Here is a 24085-nt window from a genome sequence, read left to right as displayed (position 1 = left end):
TAATATTGTGGAACAAATGTTTAATCAAAAGAATATGTTGTAACAAAAGAATAGTTTGCTGTATGGCTTTTCACAAACCTCAGCATCTAAACTCATCCATTTTAATTTGTGATATTTTTTTTCACTTCTTGTTCTGTAATGATGACATTAAAATTTGTTAATAACTTCACAAGTTGTGTGTAAACAATATTCATGGTTTTTACATGGAAATGGATAAGCAGGCAGATTCAAATGGGATGAGTAGAGGGTGATTCCAAGAACTTCAAATCAGACAGTAAAAATAGTCCATCCCATTACCTGAAAAAATAAGTACATTATGAGTATATGTTTCATGTATGGTATATTACAATAACATATATTGGCGTGATGGAATAACATCTATATGAAATAAACTGTCATATATTTATACACATTGCTATTGTGAGACATGGTCATCGATCTGACTCTGATCTCTGAGGAGTTCTCTATGAGAGCCCACTACAGGACTGGAGCTGTGCAGTGGCATTACTAGGACTCTCTTTGTGCCCCTTCTAGCCTTCTCCATGGCAACCCAGTCTAAAGTACATCTGTGAGAGAACATGATGTGTGCTTATGGCTTCTTCAGGGTTTAGCCCCACCTCTTCTGATAGAAGGAAAACAGCTGGCAGACAAAATAAGACATCCAAGAGCCAGGATCTCTCCTTCAGGAGCTTTCTTCCCTGTAGCTGGGGAAGAGTCATTTAATGTCCGTAATTAGGGAGGATTAATCTCCATGGTAACAAGTGGACTTCAGCCGATTACTGAATGCCTCTGACATTAAGATTTCTTGGAGAACAACACAGATAGAAATGAGATTCAGCTCTGGAATACGGAGAGCTTGGTGGAAGAAGGTGCCTGGCACAACATAACGCTTTGCTTCTGCAATCCATTGTGTTTTGGCAGTGCTTTTTCACAAGTCATTAATGTTTAGATATGCAGCGTTTGATCAGAAATTCTCCTTTGTTGTCTTTATGACATGAACGTTGAGATTGCTGTGGAATAAATGTGAGGTGTAGCTATGAAAGATCATTCTTTAATCATAATAGATAATGAACCGTTAATTTAAATAGAAATCTTCTTCATATATCAAGCAAAAACCCTTTGCCAGCAAAATAAGTACGCTCGTTCTTGTTGTGTAAAAGCTTAAAATAATGCTACAGCAGTGACCTGATTCCCTTTAATGTTTAAAGATTTGCGGTCCCTTCATCCAAATAATTGAGCAGCACTTCTCTTAATTGCTTCTCATATCTCCAGGGAACATTTAAGTAGGTCCAATCCTTAAAGCCCATTTAATTCCTTTGAACATCCTCTAAACACAAGGACACTGCTCACTAATGCATTGAGGTTGGAGGCTTCCAGATTGTTGGAAGGAAAGTTTTGATGGCAGAGACTGGTTTAGTTGAGACCTGAAAACAATATCTCTGCCGGTATACGGTATGTATAATTTAACACTGCCCTCATCCTCAGCCTCGAGAGTTCAGCTGCAGTGAAGTCTCTTTGAACAGAGAGATCAGAAAGTGAATGCGTAAACCACTCCCACCACCACAATGTTCCCAATGGTGGCAACGATGGCGATCCACAGCCAGATAGCATCGCTGGACATGTGCTGCTGCTCATCGTGCTGCGTCTGCACTGAGGCTGTGGGGGCCGCGTTCACGCTGGCAGACGAGTTGAAGAGGGAATGCTCGATGCTGTAGTCGTCATTGGGTGAGGAGTCCATGAAAGCTCCTGTCATAACCGGGATCTGTGCAACAGAAAAGTTCATTATTTTATAGCCATGAAATAGAGTATCAGAGCTTTAGATTAAGTTCACATGATCACTGGGCTCAGAAGATGAATTTCAAGATTAAAATGTGCTTTCTGGAAAAATGTGTTCTTCAGCGGTTCTTTAGTAAATGCAGTGGTAATATTTCAAACCATGACAACTCAATGATTCTTTGCAGTTCAAGAAATTGTTCTTTTTCAAGTCTGCTGTTCAAATTGTGCTACAATTGCCACCACAAGGTTGGAGTCATTTTTTGCTATAAAGCAGTTGCCAAGGGTCCCTGTGCCACCAGGGGGTCCAGAGTATGTACTTTGTAAGATTTATTCAACTTTGTTCGTAGAAACAGCACAGTGAGTACAGAGGTTTTCTTATTTTTTCCTGATGAACCCCTTAAATGGCCGGGACCTACCTGTGGGTCCAAACTTAGCCAGTTTGCATTGTCGTCCATGTAGTTATTGAATAATAAGACTTAGTAAGTAACAAACCTGGGATTTAAGAAGGTAAAATTAATTAAGTTTTAATTCTTTTTTTATTCTTGCATTCAAAATTTGATTGGGGTATGTGGAGGGGCCCCCAATTGTTTGTCACTTAAGGCCGACAATGGTTCACAAAGAACCTAATTATGATAGTCAGATATTATATTCTCTACTGCATCTATTATTATTATGATTAGGTCTCATCATTATTGTCATGCGAAATCTTCATGAAGGCGAAACCACTGTACATATTTTTAAAGAACTTTAACTCCTAGTAACCATAAAATGCATTTTCTGCCTGTTATGATTTTTTTTTCTTCAATAGCATTGATGGAATATGTATACCATGGAAATTTCTGTCACACAAGGACTCCAGTTCCCAGAACCCCTTTGGATGATCATGTGACTCTGACTCCACAACACACAACCTATCCGAACTATGAACTATGTTGTTGCATTTATTTATATATGTAAAAAGCAAATCTTATAAAGCTAGTTTTATTTAGCTGTTGTCACAAACTACCTTTTTGAACAAGAAAATTAAGTGGCAATATGCAATAGTGCATCCAACAATAAAGAAAATCTTGTGCATCTTTTAAACAGTGATAGAAATCACAGAAACAAGTAGAAAGTGCTAATTTCACATGCTGACATGTTTCTCGCTTATCAGTGTGAACATGCATGCAGTGTAACTCCTCTGGCAACAGATTTAAACAAGTTAAAGAGGTCACTCTGTTCGACAGGGTTAAATGCTATTTTTCACTGCGGAGTGATGTGAATTGTTTTCATAGCAGGGGGTTCTCATTCCTTCTCCTTTTAACCCCTCATTGCTCACTAGCAGCTCAACACAGTCACTAGATTTTACACACAGGGAGCCGATAATGTCCTACTTATGTTATGGGGTAAAATATTTTATTTGATTATATTATTAAAAATATTGAGTCGATATCCATTCTGCCAGTGGAATGGCCACTAGGAGACCTATAGCATACTTTAGAGAACCCTTTTTTGCAAAGATTGATTGCTTTTCCTCTTGCTTGTATTGTCTATGTACTACAGCATTGATTAATACAACCGAGCTGTGTTTAAAGAGATTAAATTTAAGGAGTTAATTGACTCCTTCACATGCCAGAATACATTAACTCAAGGACATTCAAGAGCTTCTCAGACATTTTACTGTGCCTTCAGAAAGAAAAAAAAATCACTTTTCCAAAAGCATTTCCATATGCACATTAAACAGCATATTTAACCATTATTTGAACTGTTGCACGACATCCTTTGCAAATGAGAATGAATGTTTTATACCCCTGGCATATATTCCCACACATCTGAGGAAGTAGGGCTTAATTAATGTGTAATAAATATTTAAAGAGGGGCAAGTTAAAATGATTTATTGGTTAAGACAATTAGTGCCCTAAGACAGGCTGGCTGGCAGAGCACAAGCATCCTCTCATATCCACTGTACATACAGTATGAGGCTGCCTAGCACATGAATATGCTCAGAATAGCACACGGACAGACTGCTCTTGTCAAAGGGGAGGCTCCAAACAATGATAAAATTACAGCTGAGGCGTGACAACAGACATAGAGCTGAATAGGAACCTTCATTCAACCTGCAGCTTCATAGCAGGATAGAAAGAGACAGGAACAAATATGCTTGGACCTGGGGGTAAGAAGGCCAAAGTGTGGGTTTGAGTTAACTTTTGAATTAAAAAAAAAAAGGAATGCTGATATGGAAAGTTTTCTGGCAATGAAATGGGTGACTCATCACCCTATTTTAAGGCATTGCATGAAAAGAATGATAGCAGCCTTAGATGGTTATTTGTATTCCTGTCATGTTTTTATGACTTGTGGCCAGTATAATATTGAAGAAGAGAGAAAATACAATTAGCCTGTGATGTATACAGCATGTAGGTTTGATGTTGCACTTCTCTATATAAATTGAGCTGTTATTTTACTTTATTTTTGTTTTACTGTAGATACAATGGACACTAAATTTAGACACTGTGAACAGTTGTTGTTGTTATGACATTGCAGAATAAAGTCAAATCAAGCACTGTCTCCAGAGCTCTATTGCAGAAGTATATGTACTAGCTCTAACTGATGGCTGTTATCAACCATAACTAGGTTGTCTTGCATACACAGTAACTGCAGACGTGTCTTGTAATTGTAATGCCTTCATTATCATGCTGATTGGTCGTGAACAAGAAGAATAATTTTACTTCTAAGCTTCTCTCTATTAAAAGGGTATTTATAATGGACTGCATTGCCAGAGAAGAACTCATAGGACTAATGTATTGATTTCTGTCTAACAATAATTGCTGTAGGTTGATAACTGCACTTTAATGGTGGCACAAATAAACAACAGACAGAAACTATTGTTCATGTAGAATCTTTACAGACATTTTCCCTCAATGTAATCTTTTAATATCACTTGAATATCACTGCCACCTAAAAGGTAATTCTCTAATATCACTGGTACATAAAATAAATGCTCTTATGCATTTTAAATTGTAAAGATGGCTTTGTTTTCTGGACAAATAATGTAAGATCTCTAATTTTAGTGGCTAAAAAGAGCAACAAAATACTGCAAGTGGCTTAACATAGTTGATCAAAAAAAAAAAGGCTTTGGTGAGGCCAAGGCCAAGGACTCAACTCAATTCAACTCAACTCAGCCTAACTCAACTCAGTTCAACTCAGCTAAATTAAACTCAGCTCAGTCCAACTCAGCCCAACTCAGTTCAGCCCAACTCAGTTCAGCTCAACTCAACTCAGCTCAACTCAGCTCAGCTCAGCTCAGCTCAGCTCAACTCAATTCAATCCAGCTCAGCTCAGCTAAACTTAGCCCAACTCAGTTCACTTCAGCTCAACTCAACTCAGCTCAATTCAACTCAATCCAACTCAGCTCAGCTAAAATCAGCCCAACACAACTCAGCTCAACTCAACTGAGTCCAACTCATCTTAACTCAGCTTAACTCAACTCAACTCAGCTTTAAGCCTTGGATGCACTACACAACTTTTAAAGTCCTAACAGATTATAAAAAGATGGTATCTCACACTATTTGACTGCAGATTTTTTGGGTGACTGAAATATTGAGGATCACACATTAAACACCTTGGGATCACACACTACACAACATTTAAGTTGTTGCTCAACTGAACCAAACTCATCAAACACACACATGTGACTAGGAGATGCAAATAAACAAACATGGACCAGCTTGATGCTTCTACTGTCTTCACTGCTGACACAATATATAACTCAACTCAACTTATTTCAGTTCAATAACCTTCTGAGCCATGACTTGTGTTTATGTACTTCATCAGGTTAATATTACTGCAATGCTGATTTTACTCTCACCATAAAGTGTCTTTAACAAGATTTGGAAAATCTGAACAGTGAAATAAATCTTTGTCAGTTACTGACATCCAGTGCCAGTGTTCACATTTGGCAGATTAATCTCTTATTCAACTTGCCCCACTCTAGACTTCTTGTAATGCCCAGAACTTTTCTCAATAGTCAGATGAGTGGCCAGACATTTCATGGAGAGGAAATTAAAACTCTGCATGAGGGCATCCCAAAGCACCTCTGCATTTAAGCAAGGGATCAAAATAGGTCGCAGCCATTTAAAGTGCTTTTAGGTAGTGAGTCCCCAGAATGTGTTTGAATGATTGGTTGGCTAATAGAGACATTAAAGCTCTCACAGTGCATTAAAAGGGCTACTCCACTTTTTTCATCCAGCTGTAACACTTGCTGGGGCATAAGACACATAAGGTGAATCGCATGGGTTTTTAAGTTCTAATGAAAATTTTCATATTGTAAAATGATATACAATGTGTTTAAACTACACTCAGTTGTAGTGCCTATAAGAGTTCAAAACTGAATTCATGAAAGCAAAAGAGTTACTGAGGAGCACCCTGGGTATTTTAGCTGCAGAGAGCAAATGAGACATCATCTGGAAAGGAGTGTATTGCATTTATATATATACTGACATGTTAACAATTAAAATTAACAAGCGTTTTTACATCCTACCACACTGTGTGGCTTGTATAAAAATGTTGAGTACACCCAGTATACCACAAGTTTGGATCAAGGTGACAAGAGCACAGGATCTAAGTTACTTTGCAGGAGGGTCCATTGTTGGGGCACTGATGACAGCAGCTTCAGTCACAAAGACTGCTTAACTGGGTAGTATTTCAATTGGAACTGTGAACAAAGTGATACCTGCATTTAGATCTATGGAAAAGACACCAGTAAATAGGGCTGGACATTGTCGTTGAAAGTATACATTCAATGACTCTGATGCTTGTCAATTTGTAAGGAAAAAACAGAAGAGCTACTGTTCCTCAGGTGACTGAGAATGTCAATGGATGTAGTCAGACCATCTGCAAGAGGAGTATGTCCACCACTACTCAGAGATGGACATTACAGCAGATTTGCACTGCATGAACTCCTCAGTTCAAAGACATATATTCATTTGAAAGTTCAGTGGTGCAAAACCCATAGACAATTGCCAATAGAGATGTGGAAAATAGCAACCTGGTCAGATGAGTCATCCTTCTCTGTATTTTCCACAAATGGGTGAGAGCATGTGTTGTGAACACCAAGAGCACGGTACATGCCTGAATCCAGTGACTCTGGTATGCCATGGGGGCATTTTGCTGGCACAGTTTAGGTCCACTCGTCCACTTACACTGAAGGGTCACTGCAAATCAATACAACATTATTCTGATTGATCATCTTTAACCTATGATGAAACATTTCTATCCTGATGGGAGTCTCTTACAGGATGACAATTGCCCCATCCACAGCGCATGAGCGGTCAATGAATGGCTTGACAAGTATGAAAATGATGTAAACCATATGCTACAGCCTTTGCAGTCATGAAATGTCAGCCCAATTGAACATCTTTGAGAGATTTAGATTTGACAGCCCATCAATAGGGAATATATTTTGGAAGAACGGGGTCCTGTTCCTCCACTACAGTTTCATAGACTATACAGTGAAGCCGTTGTGGTGGCTCATTTTGGCTCAGAGCCTCACTAAGACACTATAACATAGGGGCTGAGGCAGGTTGCAGGTGTGAAGTGACTTTATTAGAGGCATTCTGATACTCATTGTCTTAGCAGGGAGGTATCAACAAACAGACAGGCAGGAAAAGATGCAGATCCATAATCAGACAAAACAAAGAAAAACACAGATACACACACATAAACTGCTTATCCTTCTGGGTCACCTGGGGGGAGGGTGCTGGAGCCTATCCCAGCAGCCGTTGAGTGGATGGCAGGAAACACCCTGGACAGGTCGCCAGTCCATCACAGGGCAGACAAACAGACATATACATTCACACACACATTCACATTTAGGGGCAATTTAGCATGTCCAATTGGCCTGACTGCATGTCTTCGGACTGTGGGAGTAAACCCACGCAGAGAGGGGAGAACATGCAAACTGCACACAGAAAGGACGCTGGTCGCCCGGCCGGGAATTGAACCCAGGCCTTTTGTGCTGTGAGGCGACAGTGCTACCCACTGCAGAGGTCAAAACCAGTGAAAAGCAAACACAAGAAACAGGCTCAAAACTCAAGTGACAAACACAAATAGCAACACAGAGACTTCGCAAACACATTGAAAACACAAAGGTATTTGTAGCATTCTTAATGTCCTTGAAATGTGCTGCCGGTGTGTAGGAGAGAAATACAGTGGGCGGAGTCGGTGTCCCCAGAGGGGGGGAGACGTGACAGACACTTTGTGTTGTTTTTTCCTTTAATTTGTCAACCATCTGTGTATGTTTACCAAAAAGCATCTTTTAACTACCTAATTTATCTTAAACTAAACTGTCTGAAAACTGAAATCCACCAGTTACAAGCAACATTACCAGCACCTAGAAGTGGAAAACAGAAAATTATCCTTTTCTTCGTTTCTTCCAGCAACAGCACTGCCAATCATGACTAGAAGAAGCCATAATCCCTTGTGTTTCAGTGATTCAGAGCTTGTTCGGAAAGTACAGTGATGCGCTGTGCTCGTGTTAGTCATCAGGGATCTGAACAGCAAGAGAATTTATTGAGCAGAGGCAGACTGTAAAGAGAATCCGCCTGCATGCTACAGTAGTGATACCTCAGATAACATCAACCTGTGCCGTTTCTCAGTCATGAGTCAGAGAAAGCGTAGACTACAAGGCTGAATACAATCATAACATAGAAGAAAAATAAACAGGGCAATGAATTTGAAAACTTTCAAACACACTATGATGAGAGACAGGGGGTAATACAACAGTGTAACGCTTGAAAAACCAGCATGTCCTCAGAAGTGGTGCGTGAAAATGCTGTCTAGATTTATAGCCTTAATCGCATTGATTTTTCTTTCCTCTTACATTGCCCACAGAACTTTCAGAGCCAACCTTAAAACTCCATACAAAGGTTGATTCCCAGGAGTGCTGGGAACCTGCTATAGACTCCAACTGTTACTGCCACTAAAGAGGCTGAGGCACGTTCCATGAGGTGCATGGCTTGCAAATCGACTCTTCTTCTATGGTGTAACAAATCTGCTGCTTTTCAGCCCCCAGTGAAGCACCTTTTCTGCATTCTTCAGGCGCTCTGCTGGAAGTGAGAAAGGCACCCTTGAGAAAGTAATGCTTCTCAAACCACCTAACTGAGCCGAAGTGTTTTTTGCGGCTTTCAGAGTTTATCAGAGTTTAAGGGCAAGAAGCTTTCAAACTAACCACTATTGACTCATGATGAAACTCTAATGTTTGAGTTTACACATGTGCAGACTCTGAGACACATAAAACTACATGAGAAAGTCAACCTAGGACTGAGTGAAAAAAGACTGTGAAAGCATGATATACTATGAGGAAAGAATGGAACTTCCCCAGGTCAGAGTTAAGATTCACTCGGTAAATGGCTAGGATCCACAGGCAGGTCTACAGTTTCAAGTTCTATAACCTAAGACTAGCTCATCCAGGTTACATTGTTACAAATCCCCGAAAGTTACTGAAAAATATGTGTTAGTATGTAATATTACTGGGATTTTAAGTTGTTAAACCAAAACTAAAAAAATCATTTTTAATGGTGAATAACCATTAAGTACTGCAATTTAGTCCAAAACTAAGCTTAACCCATGTCCAGGTAACTGGCCCCTAGTTGAACAACTTACTTTTATGGTTTAATCACATTCTGTAAATATCAGAGAAACCTCTCCTTCGTGTACTATATATTATCCAATGATAAAAAGAGTGAGGTTTTTCAAAGTGCTAGTCTCAAAGCTCCCAGCAATCTTCATGTCCCTGGCTGGTGTATGAAACTGTGAAAATATAAACAGTAGAGATTGTACCAATCTGATACCACATATCATGTGATGTCATGAGAATCAACACATTTACGTATATCCACCTATTCAGTGTGCAGTAGTCAAGCCCCGGCCTTTCAGAGTGAAGTTATAAGAAGTGTTCCAGTGCTTTTTGAGTGAGGCACAATCAATCAGAGCAGAGCTGATTTATCTCCTATCAGTCTTAGAGGTAACAGTAACAAAAACAGCCTGTTTAATTCTAAAGGTCAGAGAGGTTGGAAAAGGGTCATGTAAAAATGAATTATTACAATTTGGTACATGACACCAAACAAAACAAGAGAAAAGATGAAATACAACAAAAAAAAAAGAATATGTGCCCCATAAAGCTTAGTAGAATTTAAAGAGTTGACTGATACTTAAGGTTCCAGTATTGGTATCAGAGATCTTGATGTAATTAAAGATCATCCTCTCTGTCAGCAATGGTGTGGAACAACTTATTGTTTTTTTTAGCAACAGAATAAGTACTTAGCTGTTCCACAGTTATGTACAAGATAATCTGTTAAAGAGAAGACAAATTAATTCCTGTTCAAATATCTGAGGCAACTGATCAGTTCATAAATCAGATATTCTAGATCAAATCTGAAATGTAGTTTATACAGAAACAATTTTTTCAAACTAGCTAGAAAAATGTATATAATGTGCACCAGGTGTGTGTGTGTGTATATATATATATATATATATATATATATATATATATATATATATATATATATATATATATATATATATATATATATATATATACAACTTGATGCTGCAGTTGCTGTTTCTGTACGGTGAGCATGTGGTGCTGAAGCAGGAATGGCCAGAAACAGAGTCAAAAACAGAAAACACTGACAGCAGTAAGCAGCAGCTTAACATTCTTGTCCATCACATGGATGATATCTATGGCTACATATTCTGTCTCACATATCTAATCTTGTGTCAGTCTTTGTATTTGATGTGTCTGTCACTTTAAGAGGGCTCTCCATGTAGTCCGTGAGCTCTTGCCTGTTGCTGGGTTGATGCTCTTAGCAACGGGTAAAATAATGGATTTTCTTGACAACTGAGGGATCCTGACAAAAGCGAGCCCAGTCAGTGTTCTTATTTTGGATGCTGTGGGCCACTCTGTCAGACCCCCACACATCCATCTGATTGTCACTCGCCAAAAAATGATTTCCACTACTATCCTCTTTTATATCCACTGCTTATTATCATATGTTTGGCATGTGCTGTTTATCATGTGTTTTGCAAGAGAGGTTTTGTGTTATGAGGAAGAGAGGCTCATTATGAGTAGTCATACACAATGTAAGAAAAAAAAAAGATCTTCATTACAAGTTGAAGTAAATGATGCTGTAAAGCCCAAAGTAGTCCATTTGTCTGCTGCCAGTCTTTGCTCCATTGGATCTTCTTGTCTGCTCTGGCTGCATGAAATATTGAGCAACTTTAGGGTGGGGGTAGAGGAGATTTTATTGGATCTCAGCTCAAGTGAGGCTACGTGCTGTTTTTGAGCTCATTCGTGAAATGAAAAGCTCTTAGGAGAAAAACTGCCCATCTTTCATCCATAATAGGGCTGGAAGAAAAACACCACAGTCTCCACAGATGTACCGCAGCAGCTGCTGGTGGCTAGTGAGAAATGGGCTGTTTATGTTACCAAACTGCATTGTGTTTCAGAAGTCTGTTAGAAATTACACAGAATTCATCTAGACATAATACATTTCGTTAGCCATACAAATATAATCTAAACTGATCGAGTTCTTTCAGTGACACAGATGAGTAATGCTCATTCTTTCTAAGAATTCTGCATGCACTTTATTGGCTTTTTGGATAGGGTTCAGCTTACTCTGTGGACTGTTATTAAGTCTGTGCAGACAGAATAATGTTCCTGAACGTGTTCAGAGAGCATGATATTAGCACTGCCAGACAGAGTCTTACCCAAGACTCTTGGAGTCGAGCCAGTGCCACATCCTACCCAGAGCAAGGCTGGAAATTAGTCAGACAAGATTAACAGATGCAGGGGTGATTATTATCTAAATCACTTAGATGCACATAAAGACAGCTGAAGTTTGCATAAATCATTAGCCAGCCACCTCATATGACCACTAGCTCAGAAAATGCAGTATCTGTATGTGTTGCTCTGTGGTATTGGCAAAATTCAGTGACACAGTATTTTTCATATACTTATAATGTATTTAAGTTTGCATTATTAACACAGCAAACTCATGCTTCCGGAGAACTCAGAAGAAAGGAATATTCTAAAAGATCTCATTTACTCCTCATATGAAACAATTTTCTCATCTTTCCGAAATCCAGCTTCTGAGGAACAACCCTTGGATTTCCAGAATATTGTCTCTTTTGTTTCTTACTTGTCTCACCCTATTCTTAGCTGAGTAATAAGATCTCATCAATTTCTTAGGAAGCTCTCCTCTACATCGCAGGGATCTCTTTATCGCAACAGAACCTTGTGCTTTTCTTGTTCACCTCCATAACGTCTTAATCAACAAATAAATGCTTTTGTTTCCCTCTTTTTTTGTCTCCTGAAAGAGGTTTAAAGGAAAGAACTCAGAAACCAGTCATCCTTCATTAAAACAGTATTGAGATGTGCTTTGTCTTTTCTGAGACAAAGAAAAGACTTCTTATGAAAGACAGTTTTCCTTTGGGTACGCTGAAAGAATGTCTTACAAACCTGACAGAGCTTGTTTTGTTTGGACCGCTTTGTTCTGCTCTGCTTCTCTTAAAATTACACCAAAGGGAACATTTCTGTCACAAGTGAAGCTTTGAGGCAGGATGTATGTGTGGAAATGAAGATTTTTTTTTTTTTTACAAAACAAAACAAAGCTAAAGCATGGGCTTTAGACAAGCACAAAGAATCATCAAAATGTAGACATGCAAAAAGATGCAACACCAGATAAAGGCACATATGGCATTTTTTCTCAAGGACATTGTAGTACAGTACAGTTCTAAACCCTTGATTACACACTGAGTCATCATTTCCATGGCAAAGTGAACTGTGCTACACCTGAGTAGTGTGCTGAATTTGGTGACCCTTTTTGGGGTACCAACTAGGGTACCAAGCATGCTGAGCTGGAACATATAGATGAAGCTAGTAAGGTTGCAAACCATTGATTGGTCACACTTAATTGTCATGTGGTGTCACTGGAGTCAGATGACTACCATTTAAAAAAGAAACAAGGACACAAATGGTCTTTGATACAAAGCACCACCATGTAACACCCCAAAAGTCCCAGAAAGCATGCACTTCTTGTGTATCCACAATGCTTAATAGACTCAGCCATTTCAGCTAACGCAAGGTTGTTTTCACTTCACTTACTAAAGTGCCAGTAGGTCCCCCTTCTGGTCAATCTTGTTAAACGTGACTGAGTGAGTGAATGAGCGATTAGGTGAGTGATTGAGTGAGTGAGTTGGACCGTTAAAAAAGTCACATGAATTTCATATGTGAAAGTTTTTGCACACTTTACATGTTAAAAATGTGTTATAATGTGAAAAAAATATGCATGATTTTATGCAATGCATTGCTGCCACTTGATTGGCTGATTAGCCTAGATTAGGTGTGCCTAATTGATGGATTCAGTTGATTTCAGTGTGCTTTACAAGAAGTCAGAGTGTTCTCTTCATGCCACTCTATTGTGAAATCCTGGACATTTCCTGTTTTTTTTTACTGCCAAGATTGTTCTGAGAGGGCCCTAAATTTTACTGCAATCATACTCAAAGATATGCCTGATGATGTGACAATATGGTACCCGCAATATTTTGGGAAAGCTGGAACAGGTGGGTTATGACTGTCTGTCTGAGTGTGTTGGGAATAAGACCTAGATTTAAGTTTTTCAAGTTTTTAAGCATCAGCAAATACGTTACAACACACATTGAAGTTTATCTGGCAGTGTGTTATAAAATCTCACCATTTTCATGCCACAGAAATTGCACAGTGTTGCAGCACAAATGAATATGTTTTAGAACTGAGATAAAAAGTACATAAAGTGCTTTAAAAAAATGTAGAAATCTCATTTCTAGCACTTGTAGCGCCTTTTCTGCATCTTAAAGTGCGAGGAAACCCACACCAGCAGTAATACATTCATGGTTGTAGTCATACATTTCAAAACAGGAAACAAATTGTTTACTTAGCAAACTATAAAATCTTAAATCTTTGCTAACTTTAAATATGACATCACAGTCCATCACAAGTTCTAGGCATTTTGTATATCACAAGGTCCTTTTCTTACAAACATCTGGATTGGTTCTCTGCAGTTTGAAATACCTGATGGACTACAACTACAATAAACTTTGGAACTAAACTAAATGCCTGGGTAGTTGGCAAATGATGTTCAATATTGTGCACTCCACACAGTTAGACAGCGCATGAGTGACTGACTATGAAAAATTGACCAAAACTTCCATAAGTACTTGGACAAAGGTCTATAGCATGTATGGGACTGTGATCTTTTATGTATTCTAGCAGGATCAATTTCTTAGCATGTATGACAATACTGTCGCTTTGTACAGCCCTGAACTGTGCTTTCGTGATTCGTGGGTTTACCAGTATAGATGATATATCGCCCAACGCTAAGTATATAGGTTTGGAGGCGAACAATCCATTATCTAGTTGCTGCTGTCGAGTAACACTGTGCTGAAAGTGTAGCGCGCTGTGAGCCTCTGGGAGACTTGCTCACATCAGAAGAAGTGTGGCTTTTGTAGAGTGACACATGTCCTACTGTAGCATGCTAAGCAGACACCATGCTACTGAGCGCCAAAGATGGAGAGGCTTGTTTTCTGAGTTTCTTCTCTTCCCTTTTGAAAATTCCCCATCGTCTACACCTGTCTGAGCCACACACAGCATATATTCTTTCTGTTTCTGTTTTTCTGACTCCAGCTCTGTCCCTTTGTCTTTCTTTCTCAGAGAGGCCAGGGGCAGAGAAGGGTAGAAGGAACAATTGAGATGGAGCGAAAGAGAGCAAGAGAGAATGAAGCCAAGAGGAAAAGTGAATCGGATGTTTTTCCATCTCACATCTCAAACCGTGCATGTTTTAGTCTTCTCAACAGGCTCCATGCTGGTCTGAAAAATCTTGGCTCCTGCGTGTCTCTCTCTGTGAAAGCTTTCTGCTGTTTACATGTTCCTCACTACTACGGTACGATATTACTCTGTAATGAGGCCAAGATAAAAAAAGACAAAGACTCCTTAGGAGTTCATTTAGAACTCAGCCATTCTTTTTTCAGTCCGACAAAAGACAGTTCAAGGTTGCACAAAAAAATGAGGCCTAAAAATATAAAGATGTTTCTGTATTGCTGAAACATTTCCAAATGTTATGATTAAGTGGCTAATCCTGTATTTCTTTTTAAGTCTCTTTGAGCTAATCTGACAGTGGACAGTTACAAAACTGCTCAGGCATAGCTAAAGACCATGCTAATCATTGCAGAGGATTTTCTTTAAAAAAATGCATGTCTGGAAAATACAGTAAGCCAGTAAGTCAGTTCTACAGTTTGATCCTCTTTACTTAAATATGCCTGAGAGAGAGAGAGAGAGAGGGGTGACAAAAACAGAAAAATCCTACTGAATATGGAAATAAAGCAGGAAGGACGGCTGCAACTTTGCTTTGTTTGGCAGATAGGTCAAAGGCAGCTCATGTTTTTATGTGATAAATCCATTTTGAGTGAATGTTATCATTACTGAGACTCAATGTGGTTTATAAAAAGAGTTTTATAAGGTAAACAAATGTTTCTGCTCTTAGTGCTGTAAATCTGAGAGCTATGAACATGTGCCTCTGCACTGATTACAAAACCCCAACTCTGAAACCAAGCAAATGAGCATTTCAACCATTTAAGCTTTTCTTTTATCTGCCTCCGTTCTCTGTATTGACATTTTTTGTGAGGAAAATGAAAATGCATCTCAACACTACTTTATTACTGTACGTGAGGGATGGCCAATATGTTCATGTTATTGTGATAAATTATATCACAATATGCTTTCCTGAGTCATGGGGATCATCAGTATTTCTAGAAAACTGAAAGACTGCATGTATAATAAAAAAGGCACAGACAAAAACGTCTGTTTGCAAAATAATGATTGACATGCCTCTCATGCAATCATAACCTAGTCTCTAAGAGCTGCTTCATCCGTCAAGCAAAGGAAAAACACAGAACAAACCTGCAGTGAGAATGGCAGTGGCAGTAAATTAGTCAGATTTATTAGACTGTGAAAAGGGGGGGGGGCTTTAGTGCTCGTCATTTTGAGGAGAAACAACCACAAGCCTCAGCAGGATGTAACAAATGCATGTTTATGCAGTAACAACTTCCAAAACCATATATAAAAAGTTTATTACCAAATGACATTGAGGTACTCAGTATTATTTGTGTGATTTTCATTAAAGAATGTCATTAAATTAGTTAATGCTGAGTTAAAGGCCATATAGAACACTGTGATTGTGTTTCACTGTTGATCTGCTGCTGCTCAAACTGTGCTCAAATGCATCCACTCTGATCAGTGCAGGGGAGTGAAGAAAACAGTGTTTTTAATCACTATTTCTCCTTTTCATTAACATTAAAAATGCTGTTAAGTGTTAAGTAATAAGTCAGTGGCCAAATTTTTTACGTGTCCCTAAAGAAAGCCATTTTAACTTGCAATAAATTAAAGAGTTTCCTAGTTTGATTAACGTTTAGTTTTGTTTAGTGAATGTTATAATTTTCAGAAACATCCTTCAAATTTTTTTTTTGTACTACTAAAAAATGTGCCCTTTTACACTAAGGCTACAGATGCTACCAGATGGCCTGAGCTGAAAGTTTGCTAGATGTAGCAACAGTCAATTATAGAGAGACAGCAAACAACAACTAGCCACATTCCAATAAAAAGCACCCTAAACATGTTGATTTTGTAAATATAATAACTTTAATTGTGCCATTACTGTTTTGCTGATGGATTTTGTCTGTGTTACTTGTTCACAAACTTCAGAAAAACCTTATATACTGATGCATATCATGTGTCGTGAAAAAGCCTTAAAGTATTATGTTATATGTTTCTGCCAAATCTCCCACCTTAGAATGTACACACCAACATTCAAAATTCTACATGAAATTACAGTTTAAATTCATAACTTATTAAAACAGTGAATTACGCAATTCCCCATTATAAATGTTTACAACTCTGATGACAGTATCTGTTACCATTACCACAAGCCTTTAAGCAGATATGTGCAAACAGCACTGTAATTCCCCCAAAAGATGAACAACTCTGTCTGTTGCAACATGTCTTCAGATTGTTTGAGAGGGAGAAGTGCAGCAAGGACACACAGGCGTAATGAGCTGCGATGGAATCCGACCTTAAGCAACAAGATGACCGAGTTCTACTAATAGCAGCGTATAAAGGGTTTCGGGGGAGAAGAGCGAGGGAATGGAGTACTCAGTAGAGCCAGGAATACACATCCACAAAGACCAGTTGGTAATTGACTTATCCGTGCTCTGCCCACAAATGCATTCATTCGCATCAGCTGCTGTGAGCTTGGACAAGCTTTACAGAATGCTGGCAAACATCCAGTTCATCCTAATGAATTTAGGTTGGACTTTAGATACATAATGTTGAGTTTCTTGTTCGAGATGCAGGCAGGTTGGAAAAGAGAATGAATTTAGCCACTATGCTAATGCTTGATTACAAAACAATAAATATTCTCGACCCAACAATGTGATCGTCTGCCCACGTGTAAATAGTAATCATGTGAGATTATTAATGCACCCTATATATAGGTGTTCTTATTGAGTTATATGCTACAGTTTCTCTCTAAGATTTTCAGTATAGCATATGAAACCTTTGTCCAAGCAACAGTTGCTAAGAAAGAACACATTTTATGTGGCACTTGAATAAGTCAATGTTCAATATGTTTATGAAAACATGAGCAGTATATATGAGCTTTTTTGCAGAATATCACTCCAATTCCAAAAGTTATTTTGCAAAACTGAAATGCATTGATTTGCAGCCATATGTTACATTTGCATAGATTTGCATGCGAAAAGCACAACACTGGGCGATATTACTGCCCATTAACATTTGTAAAACACTCACGCACACAAAAAGACACAATGCAATCCAACAAGACAACTAAGTTTAACAACAACACCAACTGATGGGTTCTGTGTAAAGACACACACACATACTGGAGAAATGAAGTTCTATATACAAGCAAAGTCATGTAATGATGTAAATATCATTTGAAAACATTTTTCTTTGCTTAATATTTTAATCATGAAATTGAGTTTTGGAAGAGGACCATACCCAAAGCTCATCATTTTCCAATCTAACATACATCTCTACATTCAGTTTTTCATGTTTTCGGAACAAAACACCACCACCTCCATCACCTATATCTCAGTCCTATCTATATTCATCAAAGTGGGGTCCAGCTTTATAGCAGAAGCTATAGCCCAAGTTCTCAGAGTTCTCTCCCCTCCATCAGTCATACAATCTCTTGTTATATTTTAGCCATGTTAAAAGCATAGATTGAACTAGCAAAATGAATGTTAAGTCATTTAATCCCCCTAAAACCATATAGCTATAAAATCCAGTTTAAGCAGCATACATGACACACCCACAACAAACTATTATTATATAGCAAACAAATTATTTGCACCTTGAGTATTTCACCATTAATTTCCTTTTCATTCTTCCTTGTAGTTTCCCAAATGAGGGAAACAAGGGGAAGAGGGTTGGAGGTATTTACTGAAGACTATTTACTGAAAATATGTTGACATTAACTGCAATAGCAAAGTAAACAAAGTCCTAATATCCTGACTCTACTCTATTTGACTGAATGGAAATGTGTACCATAAGTGAATTAAATTCATATTTGAACTTTGAGTGTTGAGTAGGACTATATACATTGTAATTAATTTTAGTTTTTGTATTTTTTTTTACATTACCCTTGGCATCACTGTACTTATGTGCTGTTGAGTGTTCTGTTACAGCAGTAAGTAAGTGTTTTGTGTTGTATTCATCAACTGATCCCAGGTGTCTTTTGGAGTGTTGGCAAAGGAGAATCACTCTCCTTAAATAACCTTTCAATGGATGGTTCCTTAAAGAACCAGTTTTGCAAATGAGATGGGCAGATTTTTACAAGGACTATACATCCAAGCCCTGAACAATTTAGACATCTTTTTTTAGCAGTATAGGCTGTTAATCTGCTCTGACCAATCAAAGGAATTCCTGCAAAGACTGTTTAACTAGGTGCTAAAAAAGTCTCTGATAACCATAATTAATAAATGAAATCATACTTTAAGTCTGCGATGGACTGGCGGCCCGTCCAGGGTATATCCTGCCTTCCGCCCAATGACAGCTGGGATAGGCTCCAGCACCCCACCGCGACCCAGAAGGATAAGCGGTTTAGATGATGGATGGATGGATACTTTAAGTGACAATTGTCATCTCCTGCAGCTCCACCAAAAGGGTTAAATGTATGGCTGGGCCAACACCTTGAGAAACATATTGGTTGACTTGGCTGGGAAAAGTAGCCTCTACAGAGAGAATATGATCCAAGTTTTGTGCAAATGCTGTGCAGTCAGTAGTATCAAACAGATAACTGATATTTTATGTTAATAATTAACCCTTAAAAGGCCTGAGTCCACAGACACACTTTTATAACCTAAGAATAGCTCAACCAGTTTACACTGAAGTCCCCTGTTATTGTACAATAAGCTTTAGTATGTAATAAGCCTGCGATTTTAAGGGGTTATATATAGGGGCTATTAAGACTGTGTGCCATCACTGTTCTACTGCATGAAATATACTCAAGTGCAGTGAAAAACTATGCTATTAAAAGGTGAAAATACATGAGTTGTTTCCAACACATTCATCTGAACATGGACAAACATTTCAGAGAAATATTGCATTCAACAGTAGAAGTTCCTGCTATCCTTTCCCGCTGGGGTGAAGACGTGAAGCACATTAATATGAATATAATATTCATTATTCATGTCTGTCAGTGAGCAGTTTGTGACATAAAGTGGATGGCACGATGGTTACTCAGCTTCTTCTGTAGACTGGTTGAATAAAGCATTTCTTGCTCAGGAACCAGACATTTTTATTAATAGTCATTAAGACCTACGTTTGTACATCCGGAGGCATATGACAAAGCCTTAATGCTGCTATTGCCACAAGGCCACTCATGATTCTGCCCATTTCTCCATTTAGTCTGCATGAGTGGTTCTCAATCCTGGTCCTAAAGTGCCATTGCTTTGCGTGTACTTTTAAAAATCAAGGTTCCTGAATGGCTCCTGGCTTGAACATATGTAGATAGGAAAAATCTTTAATTGGTATAGAATTAGGGGTAAGTATCATTAATTTTTTTCCAGATATTGGTATCAATACTGATACCTTCATTTTGATAACAATTCCTACACTATGCTTTTTTTTATTCTTTTGAATTACAAACCAGAAATGAATGTGAGGTATTGGAAGTGGGTTTATTTACTGACTGCAATGGATTACAGACTAATTAAGATTACAGACTAATTAAGAAGCGCTGACATTAATAACATGGTGACAGAATATAATTTAAACCAGTAGTTCTCAAGCTGCTCCTCAGAAAACCCAAGAAGGAGCACTTATTTTATATTATGTGTTGTGAGTTGGGTTGCAGCAATATGTGGGCCGTCTGGGGGTCTCTGAGTAATGCTTTGAGAATCACTGATTTAGACAGCCAATCAGCAGTCTGGATTTTGGAACAAGCATGCTTATGACTAACGGTGATGATAAAACTGACTACTCACATACTGAAATTCGGTATTGAATGACACAGAATGTTTTGATGTTTTGAAATAATTCAGTCAGTACCATAAAAGTATTGAATTTTGATTCCTATATAAACCTTTACATTATGTGGATTTTAATATTAAAAAGGTTCTTGGGGTTCTACCCACTGAAAGATTTCTTTAGTAACCAACACTGCTTCTGCTATAGCATTGCTCCTAAAAAGAGCCCTTCTTGGCACCTTTGTTTTTAACAGTGTAATTAAGTATTCACATCCAGTTAAACTCAGGAAACGATTGTTAATTATCTGATGAGTTGGTTCAAGTGTGTTGTAGCAGCAAAATAACAAAAACTTGCTGAGAGGGGTACTCCAGGATCGAGACTGAGAAACACTGGTGTACCACATATACATTGGTGGAGCACATGTATATAGGCTATTTAATGTTGTAGAATGACTATTGTACATGTGTTCTAGTATATAAGCTATTTGGTGTTGCATTACATTACAAACATCATAGAGACTAGCTCAGTAAATTCAAGCAAAATGTTTCTGTTGGCTTTAGTTTATCCTTTCCTAACGTTCTTTGAAGTCATTCATACATTTTAACAATGTAAAGGGCAGCTGGAGGTTTTAAAGTATCTTAAAAATAAAAATGTTAAAAAAATGGAAAAAAGGTTTTGTTCTAACAGTGCTGTTATATTAGTATGATGCCCTCATCCTTTAGGTGCCTTTTCTCTTATATATCTTTCTACCAGAAGATTTATCGTAATTGATTGTGAAAGAGATACTGTATCTCTAACGGATTGCTCTGCAACCTGCGAGTTATAGTGGAAGCAAAAGTAGACTTAGCGGAGGTGGGCTCTTAAACGCAATTCAGGCTGTGGTGAATTAGGTTGCTGTACAAGTGTACTGTACTGAAACAGCCTGTTAGGTTAATGTTTCTGCACCTGAAGCAGTGAGCTCTGTTGTGCCTTTGAGGCCTCAAACCCAATAATTCAAACTAGTATATGACACATACTGCTTAGTTGCTTTGTGGGCATTTGGCGAGAGCAGGGCTACAGATGAAAAGGTAAAGTGAATGGCATGAGTGGGAAAGTTATAACTCATGCCATAGACAGGGTTCATTTACTATGACTATCCTATTAGAATCAAATTAACTTTGAATCAGATTAACCTGAATGCATAAAATGACACGTAAAAATAAATTAGAGTATGTTTTTTGATGGGTATGTGAACAGAAAGTTCCACAAAATTTATTGACTTTATGTAAAGAAGATTTGGACTATTCTCATGGTTTGATGGCTTAGTTGTAACATCACATGACAGTGATGACATTTAGGTATACAACAAGAAGTACATTATACTTGCATCAGTTTAATTATACTATACTATATCTGCTATACTCATATCAAAGCCACTTGATGTCAAGCATGCATATGGGAAATATTTCATACTCTCAGCTAATGGCGTATGCCTTCTTCATTTTGTAATCGGTCATGTGTTAACTCTGGGTGCAAATCAGTTTCCTAAAAAGAGCTTTAAGCAATAATCATCATACCAGGGCAGGATGTATCAGCAATATGTCTCCAAAGGATCAACTAAACATAAGTGAATAAATCTTCTCTTGATAAAACAGATCCCATTTGACCTTTATGTTAGCCTGGTGTGGCAATACAACCATGTCTGTTTGGGTTGTAATGGAAAACAACACAGTGGATGGTTTCATCCACAACCTGACAGTGCTTCCAAACAGACTTCATCAGAGAGCTTAAACAATAACAGCAGCACCTGCAGCCTGAATAAGTCTGTTCATTCGGAGGGGAAACAAGCCTTTTTTGGTTCTGCGCCCAATAAGAATGTAGTCATTTTTGGAGGAAAGAGAAAAAAGGAGAGAACATTTAGGCAGCCGCCCAATGCATTTCGATTAGAAAGGATTTCCAGCAGTGTGTTTCAAATATCCATTCAAGGCAGAATTGCTTCATTTATTTGAATGGTTAATTCAGTACTATTGAGATATTTGACCATGGGAAACACAAATCTGCAAAATAGCCAAGACCATTCTGAGCCTAAATCGACTTTGAAAATAGGAATAACAGAGCTCATTTTCAGAGGAAGCACCAGGAGAGACTTTCAAAAAGCAAGGATTTTTCAGTGCTAGTGTTTAGTGCTATATCCAACCCTGTGCTAGTTTTAGTGCTATATACAACCATTTTCAAAAAGGTTCTATATAGAACCAAATACAGCACATTCGCTATCAATCTGAAGAACCTTTCATGTTTCAAAGAACTCATTAATCATGCAAAGGGTTCTTTGAGTATTCATGGTTCTATACAGAACCATTTTTTACCAAAGAAGTGTTAAAGCATTTTTTTAAGAGTGTACTTCTACACACAAGCTTACAAAAGCAGAACCCTTTCTTGTGCTTTATACAACCCTGTAAAAAAGTCCCTATATAGTACCATGTACAACACTGTTTCCATCAATCTGAAGAACACTTTCACAATGCAAATAACCCCTTAAGCATAGAAATGGTTCTTTGAGTGTTCATGGTTTGGTAGAACCATTGTCTTTACTAAATAACCATCTTTTTTAACAGTGTAGAAGACTGAACAACTGCATGTTTCAAAGAGAGCATCTTTACTCCTGTTTAACTGGATTTGGTACAGCACAGTATATAAATATATTATTGTACTAAATAGATTTGATAGCATTTTTGGCATGACTGGTTCTTTTTTCCTTTACCAACTTGTGTCAGAAAAAAATTGTGACATTGTGAGATTCTGGAGGTATTGCAACACTGTATTTTTTGCCATATTGCGATAGATAAACATTTATAAACAGATTTACCTGGATTATCATTCCAAAGAAATCTAATATTTATTTATTTATTTAATGTTATAAATGCAGGAAAGAGAATGAAATGCAGCATGTTTTATTGCAGTGACGTCACCAAAATGTTCTGCAGTTATCATTTTGTCATTTGGAAATCATAGTCAAATCTGAACATCACTTAAAAGCCAATTTTTTTTAAGCAAATATATTTGCTGATGCCCCATATAACTCTGATATTATCATGCATCCCTAGTGATCACTAAGCCAAATCTAAATTAGGAAACACATCCATAATTTCTTGAGAGTGATAAAAAGTCATTTCAACATCACATGTAAGAGTAAAATGTAAAATAGTCTCAGCAATATGTGAAATAAGAACTGTTACTGGAACAGTACGGGCAACTTGTAACAGCAACAGTTTGTGAGTCCAGCGGTTTTTGTAGGCGATATATGGAAAATGCTGTGGACTGCAGAAGTGGAGGAAAACTGGAAATAACTGAAAATAAAAACACAACCACTTCTTCTTCAGAAAAGCAAAGCCACACCCTCACTTCCTGTTCAAACTAAACTTATCAGCTCATTTCCTCAGAGATTTAATGCACTGTTTTTTCCCCTTTTTTGGTGAAGAAAAAAAAATAGAAAGTCATGTAGCTTTTTTCTTACCTGTGCAGCCATAAATGAAAGATCCATGTTGCTGAATTCTGCTTAATTTCATCCAGTGAGGAAGTAAAGAGGTGTTTGTATTAGGCTGTATTCCCAGCAGCTCATTGGGCTGAGTGCGGTTTGAGTTCTGAGAGAGAGAGAGAGAGAGAGAGAGACCGAGAGAGAGAGAGAGAGAGAGAGAGAGAGAGAGAGAGAGAGAGAGAGCGTTACTGATCCATAACTAAACCAGCAGCGAAGAGAGCTACTGAAAGACCGCAACG

General features: G+C 38.0%; 1 protein-coding gene across 1 annotated transcript; it reads right to left on the bottom strand.

The window, feature by feature from the left end:
* LOC118824189 (uncharacterized protein C14orf132) lies at window positions 1–24085 on the bottom strand. The gene is made up of 2 exons (XM_036594179.1): window positions 23826–24085; window positions 1–1762 (listed from the first exon to the last, which is right to left on the bottom strand). Exons 1-2 carry the CDS (start codon window positions 23850–23852, stop codon window positions 1529–1531), a joined length of 261 nt encoding a protein of 86 aa, XP_036450072.1. The 5' UTR covers window positions 23853–24085; the 3' UTR covers window positions 1–1528.

This window comes from Colossoma macropomum, unplaced genomic scaffold (genome assembly GCF_904425465.1).
Source record: "Colossoma macropomum unplaced genomic scaffold, Colossoma_macropomum, whole genome shotgun sequence".
NCBI lineage: Eukaryota > Metazoa > Chordata > Actinopteri > Characiformes > Serrasalmidae > Colossoma > Colossoma macropomum.
Note: the sequence above shows the minus strand (reverse complement) of the source record. Positions and strands in the feature narration are given on the sequence as shown.

What these genes read in the sequence shown, in the direction of transcription:
- LOC118824189 (XM_036594179.1), bottom strand. Translation starts at nt 23,852, where the DNA reads ATGGATCTTTCATTTATGGCTGCACAG. An exon ending in TTTCATTTATGGCTGCACAG is followed by an intron (nt 1,763 to 23,825) that starts GTAAGAAAAAAG and finishes TCTGTTGCACAG; the next exon opens with ATCCCGGTTATGACAGGAGC.